This window comes from Rhinopithecus roxellana, chromosome 13 (genome assembly GCF_007565055.1).
Source record: "Rhinopithecus roxellana isolate Shanxi Qingling chromosome 13, ASM756505v1, whole genome shotgun sequence".
Lineage (NCBI taxonomy): Eukaryota > Metazoa > Chordata > Mammalia > Primates > Cercopithecidae > Rhinopithecus > Rhinopithecus roxellana.
In genome coordinates, this window is record NC_044561.1 from 30,970,185 (window position 1) to 30,992,426 (window position 22,242).

Genomic DNA, 22,242 nt, shown 5'->3' on the forward strand with positions numbered 1-22,242 from the left:
GTACTATGACCACCATGACAAAGAAGGTCACGCAACCTTTTTTTTTTTTTGCTTCATTTTCAAGTTTTTATAAATTTTATTAACAAATAGAATAGTCACTTAAAAGCAGTTTTTGTCTTCACCTTGATCTAGCAAGGAAAGCTAACCTTTGAGTTTGCCATGAGCCTTCCATACACAATGTTCTCAGAAGAAAACATAGTTTCCAATATGTAAGTGAAGAATAAGAAGTCTCTCTCAACAGGAAACAATTTATTCAGTTTGGCAAAGGACAATGGCTGTGTCAAGGAAAATTCTAGGAAGGGAGGATTTACATTCTTTTACATATTTAAATTCCTTTTCAACAGATGCTAGCGAGGTTGCAGAGAAAAAGGGATGCTTTCACACTGTTGGTGGAAGTATAAATTAGTTCATCCCTTGTGGAAAACACTATGGCAATTCCTCAAAGACTTAAATATAGAAATATCATTTGACCCAGCAATCCCATTACTGGGCATATACCCAAAGGAATATAAATAATTCTATTATAAAGATACATGTACACTTACGTTCATTGCAGCATGATTCACAATAGCAAAGACATGGAATCAACCCAAATGCCCATCAATGATAGACTGAAAAAAGAAAATGTGGCATATATGCACCATGGAATACTATGCAGCCATAAAAAGGAATAAGATCATGTCCTTTGCAGGGACATGGATGGAGTTGGAAACTCATCCTCAGCATAGTAACACAAGAACAGAAAACCAAACACCACATGTGCTCACTTATAAGTGAGAGTTGAATGATGAGAACACATGGACACATGGAGGGAAACAAAACACACTAGGGCCTGTCAGAGATGGGGAGAGGGGAGGGAGAGCATCAGGAAGAACAGCAAATGGATGCTAAGCTTAATACCTAGGTGATGGGAAGATCTGTGCAGCAAAACACCATGGCACACATTTACCTGTGTAACAAACCCGCATATCCGCACATGTACCCCTGAACTTAACATAAAAGTTGAAGAAAAAAAATCCCTTTCAGAAAAAATAAATAAGTAAAAGAAATCATTTTAACTAATGACATTAAGAGTTGATTATCATAAGAGCCCAGAGTCAGGTGCTAGCCCCTTACTTCCCTAATAATAAAATGTATGCATTTAATCTGGACAACAAATACCTTGAGAAAGAATATACAAATAAGATATTCATGAAAACTTTTATTTTTCTTTTTTTAGCTCTTGATTCCTGTCTCTTGATTATCAGATAGTGTGTCCAGTAAGAGGAATGAGGAAAACTCACAGTATTTGATTTAGTTGCTATTAAGCAGTTGTAGACATGAAGGTCTGATGCAGGGTAGAAAATAAAGCTCTTTCCTAAAATAGGGACAATAGTTTAAGTATTGTTTTCTGTTTTAAGTATACTATAATTGTCCCCTCTGCAAATGCTTCTCCATAAGGCAAGCACATGGTAATTATGGATAATATAATTATATATCATTATCTAAATTGTATATGCTTCAGCCCTGTCCCAGAAAAATGAATTCCTCATGGATCCTATTCATCACATCCTGGAAGCAGTCATTGCATATTCACCCTAATCAATAGTGTATTGATGATGAATAAATGCTTATCAACAATGAGTTTGCAGAAAAACAAAGAACATATACAGAAATGCGGCTAATCTAGGGAATGAGAGGCAGGAAGACATGGGCAATTGTGCCAGTAAGGGAAATCTGACGTTGAAGGTCAAAGATATTTCCTTTCAGTGAAGAACCACACAGGGAGTCTTTGTAGATATTTGAGGCAGAGAAGGAAGCATTGTTAAAACATGAAAAGGGAACTTTTTTGCCACTTGGATGAGCAGGAGAAAAAGCAAGAAGTAGGAATTACTCTGCACCAGTGATGGGAACACTAAGTTCAAGAATAAAATCAATGCAAGAGAACCCAAACAAAGGGACACAACAGGCACAGTTAGGGAACGAAATTGGATTTCTGAACTGGGTTTTAAGACCCTGCTATAAGCTATATCCTCCACTAAGAGATAAATGCTACCAATTCTATACATTTTCAGAGACCCCTGTAAACTCTGGACAATGTACCAAATTGACTCACAACATGAGCCCCATAAAGGAGAAGTTGCCTTTAGAAAAAAGCTTTCTGAAAATCCTGTAGAATTTAATGAAGATAACTACCTCCTTTCAAACAGGTCAGGAGGACAGTTGGAAGAGTACATTGTTTAGAGGCATGAAAAAGGGACCTGAAAACTGACTTAATTCAAACCCCCAACACAGTAGACATTTCCACTCAACCAAAGCGTTACACAAATTGTTCTCAGCAATCAGACAGATGTTGTAAGTCTAACACAGCAGCTTATTTCATGGCTCTCGTTTAACCCATCAATTCACAAAGCCAGCCTTTGGCTTGCAAAATAAGAAGGAATGACCAGAGTACAAAAACTAGAATTGAGGTGTGACAGGGAGAAAAAGGAGAATGTAATGCCAAGAGGTGTACCTAAATAAGACACAAGAGGACACCTCCTACTTGTGTTGATTGGTGATAGTTTTTGTCCCATTGCAGAGACTTGATTACCTAGATCTCAGCCAGTGTGATAACAGGTGTTACTACTGACCATAAAGATATGCCATTCATTTTTAAAGCTACTGCCAGCGTTTGATATTACGGTCTTCCTTGGCAATAAACTCTAGAGACTAGGTACTAGGATCTGAAGAAGCATTTCTTTTTATGTGTTATAGCACGTAGGCAACACCTAGTTTGCCATTGAGATGGCTTAGAGGAAAAAGTTGGAGCTTTTCTTTTCTACTTATCATTCCCTACTATTGATTTCACTTCCAGCACTATTAAGTGATAAAATATACTTTTGTCATAGTATCCATTCTAACTGAATGGTAGTTAAAATACCATTGGAAATACGCTTTGGCCAATTATACTGGTTCCTTACATTTAAGCTGATTTATTAACGTGCTCTTTATGAAATTCTGTCTATCCTGCTGTGGAACTATTTTCATTAATATTTAAAGGTGTGCAAGTTGGTGGGACAGGGAACTGGAGGAATTGTGCTATCCCTATGTTCATATTTGGGTATATGAATATGATTGTATACGTTTTGTTCTATGAGAACTACCCGCTAACCAACATGCTGCTTACAATATTAACCTTCTCCAAGTCATTCTCCCCAATTATAAAAGAGATATCAAATCATCTCCCTATAATGCACATCTGACCATGGCAACACATGTTTAAAACACCCCCATGATTCCCCAAAAGTCTACTGAGCAATGTCCAAGCAAACTAGCATGCTTCATAACACCTTTATAAACAGACTACTGGCCTTCCTAGGCTCATTTCGCATCAGTTCTTACTTTGCATTAGAGTCTCATGGCAAACTTAAAACGTATTCTTTATTTCACGTTTTTACGCAGCCCATGAATCTTTGCTTGGTGGGCTTATCCTTTGTGAGCTCAAGCATTCTTGCCTTCAGGAATGCTTTGCTGACTCTTTCCCTGCAGTTGGGATAAGTGCTCTTCTCCATACTTCATTCTTCAATATTCTATGCAAATCTTTATCCTCAAACCTAAAGTGCTTTATGGAAATCCATTAATGTGCTTGTTCCTACTAAACTGTAAACTTCTAGGTGCTGTATTCTCATCACACTTCCCTGCACAGAGAAGATACTCCATAAATGAATATTTTCCAAACGAATTAATAGTGAAAACATAATTGAACCAAATTCTGTAGTCTTTTCTCCCCAGCCAGATAGTAATATGTTTTACATTAAAATCTGAGTATAACAACTGTGTTTTATGTTTTTGTAGCCCAGCTTGCAGATCATAGGTGCTTAATGAATCACTTTCAACTTCATTAAACCCCTCTACAGTATCTTGCCTATGATTGTAGAAATCCAGAGCTAAAGCTCGTTTTATGCAAAATCTTCCCTTAATGTGCATTCCTCTGTGGCCTAAAAAAAGGATAAAATGACTCAACCAAGGCCACAAAACTTGATAGTGGCTTAAAGACTAAACTTGATTTCTTGACTCCCAATCAAAGATATTTCACCACTTTTAGATGGGATTATGAGTTGAGAAATTAATGAGTTGGCCTGAAGTTACACTGCAGATATTCAGCTCCAGAGGTCTGGAAAATGCAATGTTCTTTCCACTGCATTGCTCTGCCTCTTGGCCAAATGGGTAAATACATTCAACAGATACACATGGCTCAAATAACTGCAAATACAGTGTAATTCTTCAGGATCTTCCCATTTTATGCCTGTCTAATGAATCTGGTAAAGTCAAGAGGGAGAAAAACAGCTAAGTGGATACAAATATCTGAGTTTTCCTTTATCCCCAGTTGTAAGTGAAACTCAAATAAACAAGGTTGCCAAAAATCACCTAATGATTGAAGCTAAAGACTCTCCCAAGGGCCACCACTTTCTATTTAATAAAACCACCAGAGATATCCAATGTGAGTTCTGGGAAAGGCAAACTATTGTGAATGTTTTATTATTTGAAATGATGTTGATGTGTAGGGTAGGCAGAAGAGCAGCTCCCTCAAAAGATACCCATGTCCTCAGCCCTTGAACCTGTAAATGTTACCTTATGTAACAAAAAGGCCTTTGCATAGTGATTAAATTAAGAATTTTTGAGATGGGGAGATTATCCAGGTGAGTTCTAAATACAATCACAAGTGTCTTTATAAGAGAGAAGCAGAAGGAGTTTTTTTTTCTTTTTTTCTTTTTTTTTTTTTTTTTTGTCTTTTTAAGATGGAGTCTCACTCTGTCATCAGGCTGGAGTGCAATGGCGCGATCTCAGCTCACTGCAACCTCTGCCCCCCAGGTTCAAGCGATTCTCCTGCCTCAGCCTCCCAAGTAGCTGGAATTACAAGCATGCGCCACCATGCCTGGCTACTTTTTTGTATTTTTAGTAGAGAAGGGGTTTCACCGTGCTAGCCAGGATGGTCTCAATCTCTTAACTTCAGGTGATCCGCCTGCCTTGGCCTCCCAAAGTGCTGGGATTACAGGTGCAAGCCACTGCGCCCGGCCTGTTTTGTTTGTTTGTTTGAGACAGAGTCTTGCTCTGTCGCCCAGGCTCCTGGAGTGCAATGGAAGGATGTTGGCTCACCACAACCTCCACCTCGCAGAGGGAGCTTTTATGCAGACAGAAGGGGAGGAGGAAATGTGATCATTGAGGCAGAGGTTGGAGTGATGGAACCACAAGAGAAGGAGGAATGCCAGAAGCTACCAGAAGCAGAAGGAAGCAAAGAATAGGGTCTTCCCTCGAGCCTCCAGAGACAGCTCGGTCCTGCTGACACTTTAATTCCAGCCAGTAATACTGATTTTGGATTTCAGGCCTCCATAACCTTGAGAAAATAAATTTCTGTTGTTTTGAGCACCCACGTTTGTGATTATGTGCTACAGCAGCCACGGGAAATTACAATGCCCAAATGATGCAGACACGCTAAGTCATCAACAGCCTAAAAACTCTGCAATACATCATTGGACTATATTGCTCTATATTCTTTTCACAGAGAAAGAAAAAGCAAGGACTCACTTCCACTCAGCCATATCTCAAAAGGAATTTGAATTGACCTTGGAAAACAGAATATTGTGATTTGTCAGACTTTGTGTATTCCATGTGCAGACTATTTTACAGCAGTTTTCTTCATACTGTCCATTTAGGTAGCCACGATGACAGGTTTGACTGGGTTAGGGTGTTAGAATTGACAGAATAAATGAGTGCTAATAAAATGACGACGTGTTCTGCTATCATATTGCTGAACCAGTGCAATGGTTTATAACAGCATGATGAAACCAAATAATTGGATACTGTGATGGATTTGAGGTATTATAATTTTGATGGTCTCAGGAATTAGGATAAATGTTTAACAGTAACAGCCACATTTCTTCTTGTCCACAGGCTCGGTGGGATGGCTTGACTGGGCATATCACCTTTAATAAAACCAATGGCTTGAGGAAGGATTTTGATCTGGACATTATTAGTCTCAAAGAGGAAGGAACTGAAAAGGTAACCTCCTTAATAATAAATAAATAAAATAACAAATGAGCATTGCTCAAGCATTTTTACTAAATTGCACAGACAAGTAAGTGAATGATGAAGTGATTCTCTCAGCATGTTATTTTACATCCAGTTTTTTTATCTCTTTTATCTGCGGATAGAAGTTGATGTGCTAGATTCTTAAATTTAATGTCTTAGTAATAGCAATGCTAACTAGTGTTTATATTGTGCTTCATTTATATAGCAAGTGTGTTTATATTATTACATATATAACCCTAGAGTTGGGTGTCATTAGGCCCATGTCTTAAAGCTTTTAACAAATTGAGTGTAGACTTGGAAAAGCAGAAGCTGTCAATGGTTTATTGATGGAATGGCATCCAAGGGTTACCCAGAAATCAATTTTAATTGCACATTTCATTCCATTTTGAGATTGGTGACAGGCAGAATAAAGTAGGATAGAAGAGATGTACTGGAGCAAATTAACTTTGCATTCTTAATTTCAGGACAAACATCAAAAAACTGTATTTTAATGTTGGGTTCTCATTTTAGGATTATTTTAGTTGTAATTCTGAATCTCTCCATGTTTAAAGTTCTACTTTAGTGATTATTTAGAGTAATACCAATGTAAACTATTTGGTTAAATAATAATGATAAAAGAATTTGGCTTCTCAGTATATTTTATTATGCAAATTTTAATATTCATGACTATACGTTGGAATTAACACTTAGATTCTGAAGATTTTACACTGAGAATCTTATAGAAAAACAATTGAAACCCCCCAAACAATCACCTCAACAGAAAACTCTATAATCTGACATTTTTTTTCCCACTATAGTGAATAAGACAGTGTGCTTAATATAACAGTGGCTTTGGGAACAATCGATTGCTTGCTTAATTAGATTAGTTGGGTTGATTTTTTGTAAATGAGGTAAGGTTTTCATTTCTGTTTTCTTGTTTTTGTTAACTAGGACACATTTTTTTTGCAGGTGCTAACTACCCCTCCCTCTCAAAAAAACATTAATGGGAACAAAGATCATTTAGGCCGAATGTATTAGAAGGTGACCCAGTGGTGTGAAATGTTTGAGGAAAATAATTAGTTTGCAGTTTTGAGGGTACACATTACACATGCAGGTTTCTCACTTCAAAAATGCCTCTCCCACCTTCCGGCTTCCTCTTCACTCTGATTTGCCCCTCTGTTGGTCTGACATGCTCTGATAGAGCACAAGACATCCAGCCAGCCTCCACAATGGTGTGTGTGGGATGCTGGCTGGAGGGAACAAAAGAAAAAAAATACTTGTTATCATCTAAAAGCCTATAATTGTTTAAAGAAAATGTCTGCTTCTTGAAGCACGAGTCTTTTCCCCACTCTGTTCTCCTCTTACGTATAGCACTGCAGGGGGAAGAAAAGCTGTTAAGGAAACATCTTTTTGGCTAGGTGAATGATGAAATAGATGGAGAGCTATTGTTATGCTTTCACAGCTACCTACACACTGTAATATTATGCACATTGCATTGGTGTTTTGCCATCAAAGGCAAAATCGAATTAGATGAAAACGTTTTGTGTTTGTTTCTTACCTCTTCACTGTTTGCAGTAACTTTTCTTTCTTCAGGTGTCTTAAGCTCAATTCCTGAGAAGGCTGATTGGGCCTTAAGGCAATGAGGGAAGCCAACAAGTCTCTCTCAGGAGCCGAGGGAGGAAATGCCCAATCTTTTTATGTCAGCCTCTCTTGGATTCAATAGGGAAAATTATTAGAAAAATCCCATTCTCACTTTCACTCAAATTTCTACTGCCTGGAAACCTATCATCAAAGAATAAGTCATCAAGGATACTTCTTCTTTTGGTTAGGAATTATATGTGCGTGTGTGTGTGTGTGTGTGTGTGTGTATTGATTGATTTGCTGGTTGATTGATTGATTGATTTTAGTTACCCATGCCTTAAAAGGGTCTTCTTAAGGAACACTGAAGACCCTTAACACTGCAGCATACCTGTATACATTGAAAAGCACTTTAAAGCATTTTCTGGTGTGCAAAAGGAAAAGTAAAAATTGAGTCTTACCACCAGGTAACTTCTGTGAGACACAAGTCTTGATTTATCTCTTTGCTGTTCCTATTGTCAGGCTTTATACTGAATTAAGATGCAAATTCCAAACAATGGGTGGGAACTGTAACACTCCAAGCACTCACACACCATGATTCCTTCTGGGTTTCACTCTCCATTTTAATTAAGTGCTATTTTTATTTTATTTTTCTCTCTGAAAACCAAGGCTGCTGGCGAAGTGTCTAAACACTTGTATAAAGTGTGGAAGAAGGTTTGTACTCTGACAACACCTGCAGGAAACCTGGGGGTGGGATGGGGAATGTCATTGGAAAAGCCTGCGCCCTTCCAATGTTACCAGACCTGTAGCTCTCCAATTGCAGTTTAGAGGGGACGTTCCGTGTAAAGAGAGAGGAGGAGTGATTGAATATGCTCTCTCTCAGCAACATCACCTGTGAATTGAAAACAGGTTTGCAATGGATTAAATAATGATGGATTAAATATTTGCCCTAAGATTATTTTTGTTTCTCCCAGGCAGGATCAGTCCCTGTTAGGATTGAAAGCAGGTAACTGTAACAGAAGGAGACACTGACCTACTTATATTCCTTCTCAAATCACTAAATATTTTCCCTAAGGGGGATAAAAACAACAATAGATTTGATCCATGAGACTAGTCAAATAGGCTACAGCGTCAGAGCGCTAGGACATCTCCTCCAATGTCACCACCACAAAATATGAACCATTTTCAGAAATTTCCTTTTCTCATGAGCTATCTTTTGTTTTGCACGATATCTTCATCAGAGCATACTGTCTTGCAATTTGTTTTAGAGCCACAGTTCTAAAGAGGATACAAACATTAGGGACCTTGGAAAGGAAATGAGATTAGTGAATTATAACACCCACTATTTTATAGTTTATTATACAGTGCCATGTTGCCAATAAATGTGCAGAGCTTTATATAAGCAAATATGAGACATTAAAAACATTCGAATCAGAGAAAGGTCCCCCTGATAAGCAAACATTTTCTTTCATCTCCTCTTTCTCTTTCTCTTCCTCCTCTCCTTCCTTCCCTCTCTGTCTCTGTCTCTCTAAAACTACTTGGTAAAAAAAGATCTATGGACTGATGAATAGATCTTAAATTGCTTCAGGTTGTTCAACTTGTCAGGTTCACTTTCATCTTTCAAATTATCAGCTATGTCACAGAAAGTGTACACAAGTTTCTCCCTGTAGCCAAAAACCTTGTCTCCCTCTTAGTAGCACTCAGTGATGAATTCAAAATTTTTTTCTTTTTAAGTTTTCAGAGCACAGGTTTAAAAGCCTTGTTTTAATCTTCAGTGAACAAGGCTACTAAGTGCGCGTAGAAGGTGATCTGGTTTCCTCACTACAATTTCACTGGTAAATAGATGAACCTAACTGGCACCCAGAAAAAGAAAAAAAAAAAAAAAACCTATTACACTAATCTATCTTGAGACTCTGGGCACTTTGAATTAATCTAACACAAATATCCTAGGGAATGGAATCCAAGCTTTGAAATTATATACGGGGGGGGGGGGGGGGATGCCCTCTATTTGTCACTAAGCTGCAAGAGCCACACACGCTCCCCAGGGATGTAACTTTCTGGTCTTGATCCTCCATGCCTTCATGCCTCTTCCTTCCTGGTAGCCCATCATGTTCCTATATTGTAAGTTGTATATACCATGGTGTGCTGTTTTGTGTTATGACTCCTCTTCAAAAATTCACGGTAACGTGAGTTCTAGCACAGGCGACACAGTCAGACCCAACAAACACATCACACTTTCTCCAGAAGTCTCCAACTTAAACAAAAATTCACCTTTATCATGTTTAAATTCCAAAAGCTTTCCTCAGTACTCTGACTTATTTTAGAATAGTATTATTCACCCGAAATTCTTTCCAAAAGAGGGAGGTAGCAATCTTTACAACATCCCTCACTAAAATATGTGTGATATAAGGCTCGTAATACAGGAAATACACAAACCATTATCTTTTCCCCAGATACCTGATTATTTCCCTCAGCCGTTTTAGATGTTGAGTTTACATGAATCACTGTCTAGGTTTAGAAGATAGATACTAGTCACTCTCTGAACGCCCTTTTTATTGCATCTCTTTTTTAAAAAAGTTTGCCTAATGTCATTTGGGTACTCATTTTCAGATGCTTTTCTCAGTTGTCCTAGATAACACATGGCTGCTCCCTTGTGCCAGCTTACAAAGTGAAGTAAATCAGGGCCAGATAATTTAGATATAGAGTGCTCCTCCCCACAAGTAACTGATCCAACCTCCATTACTTCTCACTCGTAAATGACTGCTATCTGCTTTCACTATGAAGTTTGAAAACTGAGGTTCCACCCCCTGGAGGCACTCCTCCTAGGTCGTAGAACAGGATCGAAATCTCAAATGTCCAGGCATCTTCTTAACTTCACCCCTCTCTCCAGCACACATGAATCATGAGATGTGGCTTCTTTAAAGGGAGACATCCATTTCCTGACAACATATTCATTTGCTTCAAGTAACAGATAAAGCCACTTGACTACTTGGGTTTAAAGACACAGTTGCACACATGTGCGTGTGCACACACACACACACACAATTCTGTTTTGCTGATTAAAAGTTTGGAAACAGAAGACTGAAGTCATTCAAATTGCATTTATATACTGTGCATCTCCCAGGAATAGCCTGGCCTTTACTATATTTTGATACTCTTCTGGTCTACATTTAAAGGATCTTCTGTAGGGCCCTCTGTAGAGATAATAAGGGGAAAAAATGGTCACTGTTTTCTCATTTTAAGGAGGAAAGTTTAAACTTGGGACTTAGTTGACCGGGTTGAGAGCAGCAATGATTCTTAGCTTCTGCACTTTTAGTGCAGATGGCAAAAAAAAGAAAAATCAGACATCAAGCTGTGGGGTGTGTATTTGTCTACAAGTTCAAGTTTTATTTTACAAGACAGTGATATTGCTAGGCCATTGAACACTGTCGTTTTCAAATATTATGGTAGTTCCTTCCAACACACACATACTTGACATTAATAGAAATAAGATTTAAAGAGAATGAATCCTATCACTTAATCAAGTGGCTAAAAACAGTTATTTTCTCCACCCTTCAATACTTACTTAATTAAAAATTAGATTCCCTTCTCCTCAGTGTCTAAGTGAAGGTTTAATTAGAAGTACAGTCAGGACCCAATTTACACACACTCTTCATGGAGCTAGGAATCAATTGTTCACAACCTAAAGCACAGCCTTGGATGAAAATCAATAGACAGGTATATTTAGCCTGAGTTACATTTCCTAGAAGCAAGGGTCCCTGCCTCAGAAGAAGGGATGGAGGTTGAGAAGGAAAAGAAGAAAATGCCGTCTACTTTTCCTGAGTCTAAAGCCAAATTAAGAAAGCTAAAGATTATTCAACCAATAGATGTATAATGTGCATTCTACATTATACATTCCAGGATCTCATCACACTAGATCCTGGAAATGTTGAATGTAAGCTCCACAAGGGAAGAAACTCTTGTATATTTTATTCATTGTTTAGTCCTTAGATGCCTAGAGCAGTGCCCAGCCCATAAGTAGATACTCAACAAATATATATAGGAAGAAAAATCTGATATTAAGAGTACAGCCTAGAACCCAACAAACACCTCTTTTCAGACAGGATCACAATATTTTCAAATGCAAAAAGTATCCCATTCCCCCATTTACCTACACCTGTCTCTTTATTTCTCCAATCAACTAACCCTCATTAAATACAGGAAATAAAACTGAAATTAAAATAGTTTACACGGATGTGTGAACGTGCAATAGTCCTTGAAACTTCCTCAAAGCATTGATGGCTCTAAAAGGGATACTTGTCAAGCTAGATGAATTTCCAGCTGCTAAATATAGGCAGTACATCAGAGTCAAGAAATAGAAAAGCAAAGGAGGATGGAACCTAACACTCCCATCTGTCTTCCCATTGGAGGAACATATTTAGGGACCAAGCATAGCTCCACACTGTCCATCTCAGAGCAGGTCCAAGTGTTCATGTTCCTAAACTTCCTCCACTTGTCATAGCTCTTTTACTTTGTCAGATTCTGAATTTTTTAAAAAATGAGTCCAAATTCCTTCATGACAGGGTAAGGTTGAAGAAATGACTGAGGCAGTCGTTTCAATGTCCTTTCTTGTTACTACATGTGCAGCTCTTAACAACACACACCAACTCTTCCACATACATCATCTGATTATTTGATCTTCTCATTATTCCTGTGAAATACTTTATAGGTAAAGAATCGACTGAAGCTCAGAAAGATTAGAATCTCATTCAAGGACACACAGCAACAAGGTCTTCCTGGCTCTAAAACATACTTGCAGGCTACCACGTGAGGCTGGCAGTAAATGCCTAGAGAAAGATTGGGAAAAATAGCTCAAAATCCCAAAGGCTCTTCTTCTGGGTTCCCACAGAGGCTGAATGAATCCATATACTTCTACACGGCCTCACAACCCAGGAGTGACTTGGCCACTGGAGAAAATTGCGGATCATTACTTTTAAAAAAGAGTAATGGTCTTTACTGAATGCCAGTTGCCGTGGTGGGTTTTGTGACAGTAAAATCAGTGGGCAGTAAAAGTGAGCACCCTCACTGAAGTAGTTCATGACCAAGTGGACAGACAAGAGAGGTAAACGATAAATAATAACAGAAGATGCTAGCTGCTGTGACAGAGAGATGAACAGAGTCTTGCTAGGGCTCACAAGAGGCACTCTTTGCCTAGCTTTGCCTCCTCAAAGAAGATAGGCCCTGAACTTAGTCTACTTCTCATGCACATGACATGTTTTCTTCCGTTTTTCTTTCCCTTTTTAAAGAAAAAATTACTTTGGTTTTTTCAGTGTCTTGCTCTGTCACCCAGGCTGAAGTGCAGTGGTGCAATCATGGCTCACTGCAGTCCTGACTTCCTGGACCCAAGCCATCCTCCCATCTCAGCCTCCTGAGTAGCTGAGACTGCAGGCATGCGCCATCATGTCTGGCTTTTTTTTTTTTTTTTTTTTTAATTTTTTGTATAGATCAGGTCTCACTCTGTTGCCCAGGCTGGTCTTGAACACCTGGTCTCCCACCTTGGCCTTCCAAAGCACTGGGATTATAGGCATGAGCCTCGACACCCCACTATCTTTCCCTTTTAGATGCCTGGTCTCTCCGCCATTCACCCTGCTGCTTCACCCCATTGTTCATAAATTTTAAATAAACTAGCGATACTACTTTGGCAGCCTAAGGTTTATATAAGTAGAATGTAAGCTCCACAAGGGAAGAAACTCTTGTATATTTTATTCATTGTTTAGTCCTTAGATGCCTAGAGCAGTGCCCGGCCCATAAGTAGATACTCAACAAATATATATAGGAAGAAAAATCTGATATTCATTTAAGAATTTTTAAATATTTTTAAATTTAATAAAGAACAATGAGCTTACTAAATTAAAAAGAAAAAGACCCCCACCTACCCTGTCCCCAGTAGCACAGATATATCCTATTTTGTCTACACATTCATTCCTCCGTTGTTTCATTTCCCCACGTTTAGTAGCTTCCACTGTGATGCCCTGGTGTCCCAAACTGTGAGTTTTTGTGCCCATTCCTGGTAGAGAAGGGTCCTCTCTTTGGTGTAAATGCCACACTGACAGCCAGCAGCCTCTGATGTACTGTGTTCTGTGTAGATTGGGATTTGGAATTCCAACAGTGGGCTTAACATGACGGACAGCAACAAAGACAAGTCCAGCAATATTACTGATTCACTGGCCAATCGAACACTCATTGTCACCACCATTCTGGTAAGTTGAATTCATGGAATTGAGGGTGTCTTATCCAGACTCCTGCCTTAGGCTTTGAAGTATTCCTCAACTGTCTTTTTCATGCCAACACTTCTATCTGCAAATGTCTATTTTTAACTGGAACACTAAAAGCCTGTGTTTGTATGTACTTATAATAAGATTGAATTACAAGCTTCCAACATTGTTCTGAAGATCTCCCACCTCCAATCCATTGTCAGTCCTACTCAGCCCCGCTGTCCGTCCCCTCCCAATTGGTCTCCCTTGCTCTCTGGCTGTTGGTTAGTTTCAACCATGTGGAGACCCTAGCAAGAGACTAGGGAAGTGGGGGAAGAGAGGTAACAGAAGCTCTTCTCCTGTTCCCTCCCAACTGCTATTAGTTTTTTCAGAACCTCTGACTTTCTACAACCGTAGCTTCTGCCCGTCAGTAGCACTGTTTCTCGGGTCCAGCTGCACTGAGCTTCAGGAGTATTCTTTCCTCCCTCCTGCCTCAGTCCTGGGTGGTGCAGGTTTCCTGAAGAGGCTGTTGCCTGTGTGTCTATGACTTGCTGCCAAATCAGACCCCTACTTCCCTTTGTTCTGCTCACACTTCTATACACAGCTCCTTTACTAACTGTTCTTGAAAAGTCCTGCCTCCTATTAGAGCCCTGGTCATGCCCCATCCAGCCACTGTACAGCTACCAGTTGCTTATTTTCTGCTTTTTCCTTTCTCCACGGAGTTGGGCATGAGTAGTCCTCCCTGAAATCCTTACTTGCAGATACCCTGCCGTACACCAGTCCATAATGTCAAATCAATTTATTGTTGATATTATGAACTTGTGAGAGTTGTTCATCCAAAGTAAAAACTGGTTTGCTCTTCTGATTACTACTTTCTCTATGACTGTCTCATGAAAACACAGGGTTTTCTATTGTGTTTGAATGATCCCACTATCAGTTTGAGGATAAACCTAAACATAAAGAATATGTCAGTACTACAGCTACTATTATAATTTTATAAAACAAAATGAGCATTCATTCAGTCAAATGAGAATTAACAAGTAATAGATGCACGGTAGTAGGGAAATGTCCATTATTTATAGGAGAGGGGACTGATGATGTACGTGTATAAGCAGAGAATGACCAGATATGAGATTTGAGGTGATTTCAAAAAAGAAGACGGGAAAGATGATAAAACAAGACATAGAAATGGCCTTTGGAATAGGCTACCCTGAAGGAAATCAATCAAAATATATAAATCATAAGTGAATAGTGAAATTGAGGTGAAATTTAGATGAAGAAATGAGAATAGTCATAGATAGGAGATGCAAAGAATGAAAGGAAATACTTGGTGATATAGATTTCTCTGTCATGAGGTTCTTAGATAAAAGCCAGGACCAAGTTTGGTGGCACACACCTGTAATCCCAGCACTTTATGAGGCCGAGGCGGGACGAGGTCAGAAGATCGAGACCATCCTGGGCTAACATGGTGAAACCCTGTCTCTACTGAAAAAATACAGAAAATTAGCCAGGTGTGGTGGCGGGTGCCTATAGTACCAGCTACTCAGGAGGCTGAGAAAGGAGCATGGTGTGAACCTGGGAGGCGGAGCTTGCAGTGAGCTGAGATCTCCCCACTGTACTCCAGCCTGGGTGATAGAGCGAGATTCCGTCAAAAAAAAAAAAAAAAAAAGCCAGAAAGGTGAGGGGTCATACAAAAAAAGCTTGGGTATTGGCACAGCGGGTGGCCAGGCATCTGGGCCCCCATTGCCCTCTGTGCCTTCCTTCTTCTCAGACCCAACGTTTAAATGTGACTGTGTATCCATCACACCATTCCCGCACAGCCGCACCCTCCACAGAGGAAGGAAAAGCTCCCATCGAAAGAGGGAGAAGGAAAAGAAACTATAATATAGGAAGTGTTCTGTATTTATAGAGGACGTAAGCAGACAGATGAGTGAATGACTTCAGTACTCTCAGCTCTTCAAAATCATTACCAAATATTTCACATCTTCGAGCTGCTGATGGGATAAATTCTTCCTTTCATTATAACAGGGTTTTCCTATTTGGTCTGTTTCATTTAGGAAGAACCCTATGTTATGTACAGGAAATCTGATAAGCCTCTATATGGAAATGACAGATTTGAAGGTTATTGCCTGGACCTGTTGAAAGAATTGTCAAACATCCTGGGTTTCATTTATGATGTTAAACTAGTTCCGGATGGCAAATACGGGGCCCAGAATGACAAAGGGGAGTGGAACGGGATGGTTAAGGAACTCATAGATCATGTAAGTAACAGTATTTCTAACATATCTGAAAATATGCATAAGAGAAAGTAAGAAAGGAAAAAACGATGACAGAAGAAATGTTTCCTTTTCTTGAATCATAACAATTTTTTTAAGCAAAGAAAACAACCTAGAAATAAGAGTTTGCTTACTCAGAAGGGAAAGTAAAGATAAAAATTAATGATAAAAATATATGGTGCGTTAGTTTGTTTTTACACTGCCATAAAGAACTGCCTGAGACTGGGTAATTTGTAAAGGAAAGAGATTTAATTGACACAGTTCCTCATGGCTGGCAAGGCCTCAGGAAACTTACAATCATGGCAGAAAACACCTCATCACAGGGTAGCAGGTGAGAGAATGAGTGAAAGCAGGGGAGATGCTAGACACTTATAAAACCATCAGCTCTCATGAGACTCACTCATAATCACCAGATCCCATTACCCCATGATCAAATTACTTCCACCTGGTCCCACCCTTGACACATCGGGATTATTACAATTCAAGGTGAGATTTGGGTGGGGACACAGAGCCAAATAGTATCATGTGGGTCCTTCTTTCATACTGAACATAAACTTGAGTGATTCTTAAACTAAGAATTTTACACTTTGGGAGGCCGAGACGGGCAGATCACAAGGTCAGGAGATCGAGACCATCCTGGTTAACATGGTGAAACCCCGTCTCTACTAAAAATACAAAAAAATTAGCCAGTCGCGGTGGCGGACATCACAAGGTCAGGAGATCGAGACCATCCTGGTTAACACAGTGAAACCCCGTCTCCACTAAAAATACAAAAAAATTAGCCGGTCGCGGTGGCGGGCGCCTGTAGTCCCAGCTACTCGGGAGGCTGAGGCAGGAGAATGGCGTGAACCCGGGAGGCAGAGCTTGCAGTGAGCCGAGATCGCGCCACTGCACTCCAGCCTGGGCGACAGAGCGAGACTCCATCTCAAAAAAAAGAAAAAAAAAGAATTTCAAAGTTTTCAGCTCAGAGCAAAATCTCATCATGTCAATTAATAGTACAACCAAGTTGCTCATTCCTTCTTTTTCTCACTTGTCCTTTTTAAAGACATCCTCCTGCATTTTTGTCTTCGTTTAGTTCCAGAATGATTTATATATGTTTGTGTAGGTATGTGTGTATTTTATGCTTTCTGGTTTCTCTTTGCTGATACTGTTTCATAAACGTAATTGTGTAAATAGACTGTTTTTGTATTAGTACCAATCATCACAGGAGTTTCACGAGTGAGAAAAATTTAGAGTTGGGAATAAGAATCAGGAGTACCCAGGAAAAGTTCAGACATTTGCAAAGAAACTAGACTAAGCTGACAATTTTGGACTTGCTTTTGCAGAGGGCTGACCTGGCAGTGGCTCCTCTTACCATCACCTACGTGCGGGAGAAAGTCATTGACTTCTCCAAACCCTTCATGACCCTAGGCATCAGCATTCTCTACCGGAAGCCCAATGGTACCAATCCAGGCGTTTTCTCCTTCCTCAACCCCCTGTCTCCAGATATTTGGATGTATGTGCTCTTAGCCTGCTTGGGAGTCAGTTGTGTACTCTTTGTGATTGCAAGGTAAGTTTGAGAACCACTGAATTCACAAGAGGTGTAGGTCAGTCTCAGATTTCTGTATGTCCCAGAGGCAGACAAAAATGAAGAAATTTAAAGTGTACTTTTAGTTTTGCCTAGTGTTCTATTCTTGGAAGGTTTCCATATAAAAGCCATTCTGTAAATGAATGTTTTCTAATTATTTATAAAGTTACTTTTAAAAGAGAGGAAGATAATTTTTAATATTAGTTTATCTTTATCCCTATTTCAAGCAACATAAAATGGTTATTTAGCCATTTTCCTTGATTTATAACAAAAGCAATGGCTCAAATGATGTGTAAAATGTTTCCATAGGAATTGTAAAATCGTCTCCAGATATTTGACCCCTAGAATACTTGGATAAGCAAAACATAAAAAAGTTAGCAAAGAATTATCATAGCAAATAAAAAACACTGGAGTAAAAAGATTGTGAAATCCTTAGGAATGAAGAAAAATACTTTAAAACTTCTATTAAATTTATTTTTAAAGGCATTAGAAAGTTAAAGAGCATTCTAGAAATAATACTGAAAGGAAAGGTTGCTTACATACAGAGCCTGGAGGCGTGAAACCTTTGTGCTACCATTAAGATGATTCAGTTCAGGTTTTACTTTTCGAGATTTCACTCTGTATTTAACCATTTTGCTCTACACAGTTCCTTAAAGGATTTTTATACCTTTCAGTAGATCATATTTTCTGACTACCTTTGATGCTAAATTTGAAACAGCTATTTTGTCTTTCTGTTGGCTTAAACATTTGCTATCCCTAGATAAACCATGTAAAAAATAATTGCTTTTGTATGTCCCTACTTGTTTTCAATCTTTTTCACCTTTCAACAAAACTCAGTGCACTTTTTCCCTAATCAATTTTTGTTTTCCCTCCAGGAATTTCTAAGAGAAATATTTCTTCCTGCTAGCTCTTTGTCATTGTCCACTGTCTGGTTTTGATTAATGTCAGGTAACTCTTTCCCTGGTGTAATTATAAAGAAAGCTTGGGAAAATAACCCAAGCTGGGAAGGTTTTAAAGATCCACAAGGCAGACACACTCAAACTGAATCGATGTGGGCTCTCACATGTGGGTATTTATACATTCAGTATGAAATGAATGTTTTGAAGTTCTCTATGCCTTATAAAGTGTACCATTATTAAAGCTCAGATTTTATACTTTTACTGACCAAAGCTCTCTTTCAGTATGCCTTACTTCAGAAAATAAAATATTGACAGTATGTATAGTGATAGTATCCTTTTGTATTTTTAATACTCTAAATCAGTGGTTCTCAACTAGGACGGATTTTGGTCCCCAGGGAACATTTGGAAATGTCTACAAACATATTTTTAGTTGTCATGGCTGGGAGTAGGGAGTGCCACTGGTATCAAGCTGATGGAGTCCAGGGATGCTACCAAACACCTTACAGTGTACAGGACAGACACCCCCCAAAAGAACTATTCACTCCAAACTGTCAATAGCACCAAGGTTGAGAAACCACGCTCGAAACAAAGAAAATATTGCTTTGCGTATAAAATTTTCAAAAAATAAATTGTTTACCTTTGGAGGTGTATTTTTCATTACTGACTCCTCAGTGAAGTTAATACTGCCTTGGAATGGCCATTTAATAAATGACTATCCTAAGGTGAAGCACCTTCTAATAAGTAATCTTGTGTTTACTTGTTGTTGCATACCTCTGTCCGGAGGCCCATACCTGTGGGGTGATACTAGGAATGGTAGAGCAATTCATGCAGCCCAGGGCAACAGTAGCTTCCATATTTTGCAGGGCAAAAGTGAGTTTCCATATTTCACAGTCTGAGGCTCTGTCTAGGCAGTGATGTTAATGAGTAGAACAGGCAAGGCAATGTTGATGAGCAAATACATCGTTTGTTACATGACTTGACCAAAGCCAGTGGGAGAAGAAATGCCAGCAGCATCCGAAAGTTCTCACAAAGCACATAGGCTGAAAGTACCCATTTACACTTGACTCCAGCTGTGCACTTAAATTTCCTTATTTAAGTCATCAGAGTATGTCAGAATGGCATACCATTCAGTAGTTTTTCCCTCCTTATTTTGTCTATTCTTCCACAGCTCTTGGTGACCCGGACCTCCATATTTTCGGACCTCACTCATTTGATTTCTATTAAGTTAACAGCATCCCCATTACCACCATCAATGCAATCCATTTGGTATTTCTACTCACCAAGAGTATCATTTATAAGCCAGTCCTTCCTTATTTAGCTTATTCTTCTTATCTCCTCTTCCGCTGCCTTCTTGCCCTGGTCTTGGTTCAGAAGTGGAGGTGTTATGCATCCAATGCAAACTTGGAAACAGTGTGGTGATGAAATATAGAAAAGAACTCCCTCCAGGGCACAAGTGTACTGTCATGAAGACTCTACTTCCAACTACATTTGCCTTCTCTACACCTTAGAATCCTCCCCTAATTCTGCTTCATAAAGCCACAAATATATATATTTAGAGTTGATTCCCAAAAACAAAATTCTGGTTGAGCAGATGTACCAATTCACCTTTACTTCCTACCACCATAGTTTGAGACCATGAATTCCGTCACTCTGTACCCTCAGTTATCACCTTAGTGGTTTGCATTCCAAGTTAGGGAAGTGGAAATGAAATACAGTAAATCTCATGATTATCTATAGCTCTAGAGAGACTTTGGAATTTACGTTATGAATTGTATTCTCTTACGTACTTTCAAAGGGGAAAAATAAAGCCTCATCACTGCATTTAAGCAAATGCCCTCACTAGAAAGATGCCTAAAAATCATTTGTTGAACTGAATTAAATGTATAAAGATGTAGACATCGGTAGGATAAACTAAGGAAAACAATATTTAATTACTATGACATTTAATAAGTGTGTACCTCGGGTTTTGGTTTTGTGGTTGGCAATGTTTCCACTTTTTGAAAAATATTTAACACTAAAAAATTATTCCATCATAAACAATTTAAATAGATCAAATATCCAGATAGAATGTCTGCTTACATTTTATAATTTATGCATGTCTTCTTAAAAATGGACATTTTTAAAGCTGACATTTGGCAAAAAAAAAATCTAGAAAACCCTTGAAAGTAAATTCTATGGTTATAATACAAAACCAACCATTATATTACAAATTCAATAGAGCATTCTCCCTTGAAAGATGAATGGATTTTTCTCTCCTCAATGCAGCCTACTGTGCATTCTCAGCCATAAAAATTAGTCCCTTAATTAGAAAACTTCAGTGTGAGCTTGTTTTATATCTTCCATTCAAGTGTAAGCCGGGCAGAAACAAACATAAACCTAAAGTGAACTTTCACATTTCAACATAAGGCTACTCTTCTATATGAAAGTTTTGTTTTAAGCATGTTTTAAGCACTTGTTTAAGCACGTTTGCTCCCTTCTCTATCATGTTAGTAAAGATCAGTATTGCTTTCTTGAGAGTCATTTGGGGATAGCTGTTTCGGATTATCTTTGGTGTAGGTCATATACTAATCTTTTCACCAGACTTCCTAATGCTGACACTGCTGTCACACTGGCTATCTTTACGCAGGTGTTAGAAATTCCAAGCTGAAATGTCTACATCCAGGCAACAGGTAGGTCTATTGCCTTATAGAAAGCCAGTGTCTTACAGCACAGCATCATGTCACTGTTTAATATTCACCAGACCACATGCTCCACAAGTCACTCAGAATTCCAGAGAGAAAGACCTAAAATATCTCTGCAGAGCAGGCAGAATCATATTGCTGTTTAGACAGCTTTTCTTTTTGCCACTCAAAAATTAGATTAATTGCTCTCTTATAAGTGCAAAGTATGAAACAAGACAAAGTTAAAAGCAGCATTCCAAAGAGGGAAGGGATGAGCTCATCGATGGGAGCATATCTGGGAGAGAAATGTCAGAATACTGAGGGGTTGGTGGTTGCCAAGTCTTATGGTCTATTTGAAAAAATAAAACCCCTTCTCTTGAATACATTAGGCTCTTAATTTATTTCAATTAATATTTTTAAATTATTGTACAAGTGACAATGATAGTGTTTAAGTAACGGGATCTTTACTCTGCATGCTGTTTCAATTAATAGGTTCATTAATATTGGTATTCATTTCTTCAGCTCAGCAAACTACTATGGCTATAAGAGTGTGCAAATTCAAAACTTAATTATATTGTTGAAACATTAATTAAAATGTATTGGCACGGCATTGTCAATTAAAGCTATATTCATCAGGTTCATAGGAACCTGCATGGTGTACCCTGCAGCTGTGGAGAAGCTGCAGTAATGAGTCAGATTCCATTATGCTGGGATAAACTACGAGACTGTTATCCCAGTCCCCCTAAGACTCAGTGAGGAGGCACTGAACACTTTCCAGAAGGTGTCTGGAGGTCTAGAAAATGGCTTTTCATGAAGAGGAATTGTCTGCTCAGTTCCTTGTGCTGGATTCACAGCATGCCCTGCTTTTCATATAGATAATGTATTCACCTTAAGCCCAGTTCTCTCCAGTGTGTCAGCAACCTGCCATTGTTTACTGCTGAAACTTTATGGCTGGAGAATGATGTTTTAACATTACTCTAACACTCCTGCTTGCGTTGA

The 22,242-nt window shown here is 38.8% G+C and overlaps 1 protein-coding gene and 1 long non-coding RNA gene across 8 annotated transcripts in view; one reads left to right on the top strand and one right to left on the bottom strand.

Annotated features, from left to right (window-relative positions):
- LOC104663642 overlaps positions 1 to 8,809 on the bottom strand; it is a 33,618-nt gene extending 24,809 nt beyond the window's left edge. The window contains exons 1-2 of the long non-coding RNA XR_748159.2: positions 8,070 to 8,809; positions 7,154 to 7,280 (exon numbers count right to left, since the gene is read on the bottom strand). This is a non-coding gene — a long non-coding RNA (uncharacterized LOC104663642). The remainder of the gene's footprint in view (positions 1 to 7,153; positions 7,281 to 8,069) is intronic.
- Positions 1 to 22,242, top strand: part of GRIK1 (glutamate ionotropic receptor kainate type subunit 1) — a 413,796-nt gene that overhangs the window by 345,163 nt on the left and 46,391 nt on the right. For 3 of the 7 annotated variants that reach the window (XM_010364919.2, XM_030914237.1, XM_010364920.2), the window contains exons 8-12: positions 5,914 to 6,021; positions 8,278 to 8,322; positions 13,734 to 13,847; positions 15,899 to 16,102; positions 17,443 to 17,666. In XM_010364919.2, the coding sequence (XP_010363221.1) occupies positions 5,914 to 6,021; positions 8,278 to 8,322; positions 13,734 to 13,847; positions 15,899 to 16,102; positions 17,443 to 17,666 (695 nt within the window). The remainder of the gene's footprint in view (positions 1 to 5,913; positions 6,022 to 8,277; positions 8,323 to 13,733; positions 13,848 to 15,898; positions 16,103 to 17,442; positions 17,667 to 22,242) is intronic. The other 4 variants (XM_010364918.2, XM_010364921.2, XM_030914239.1 and 1 more) reach the window with 2 other exon arrangements.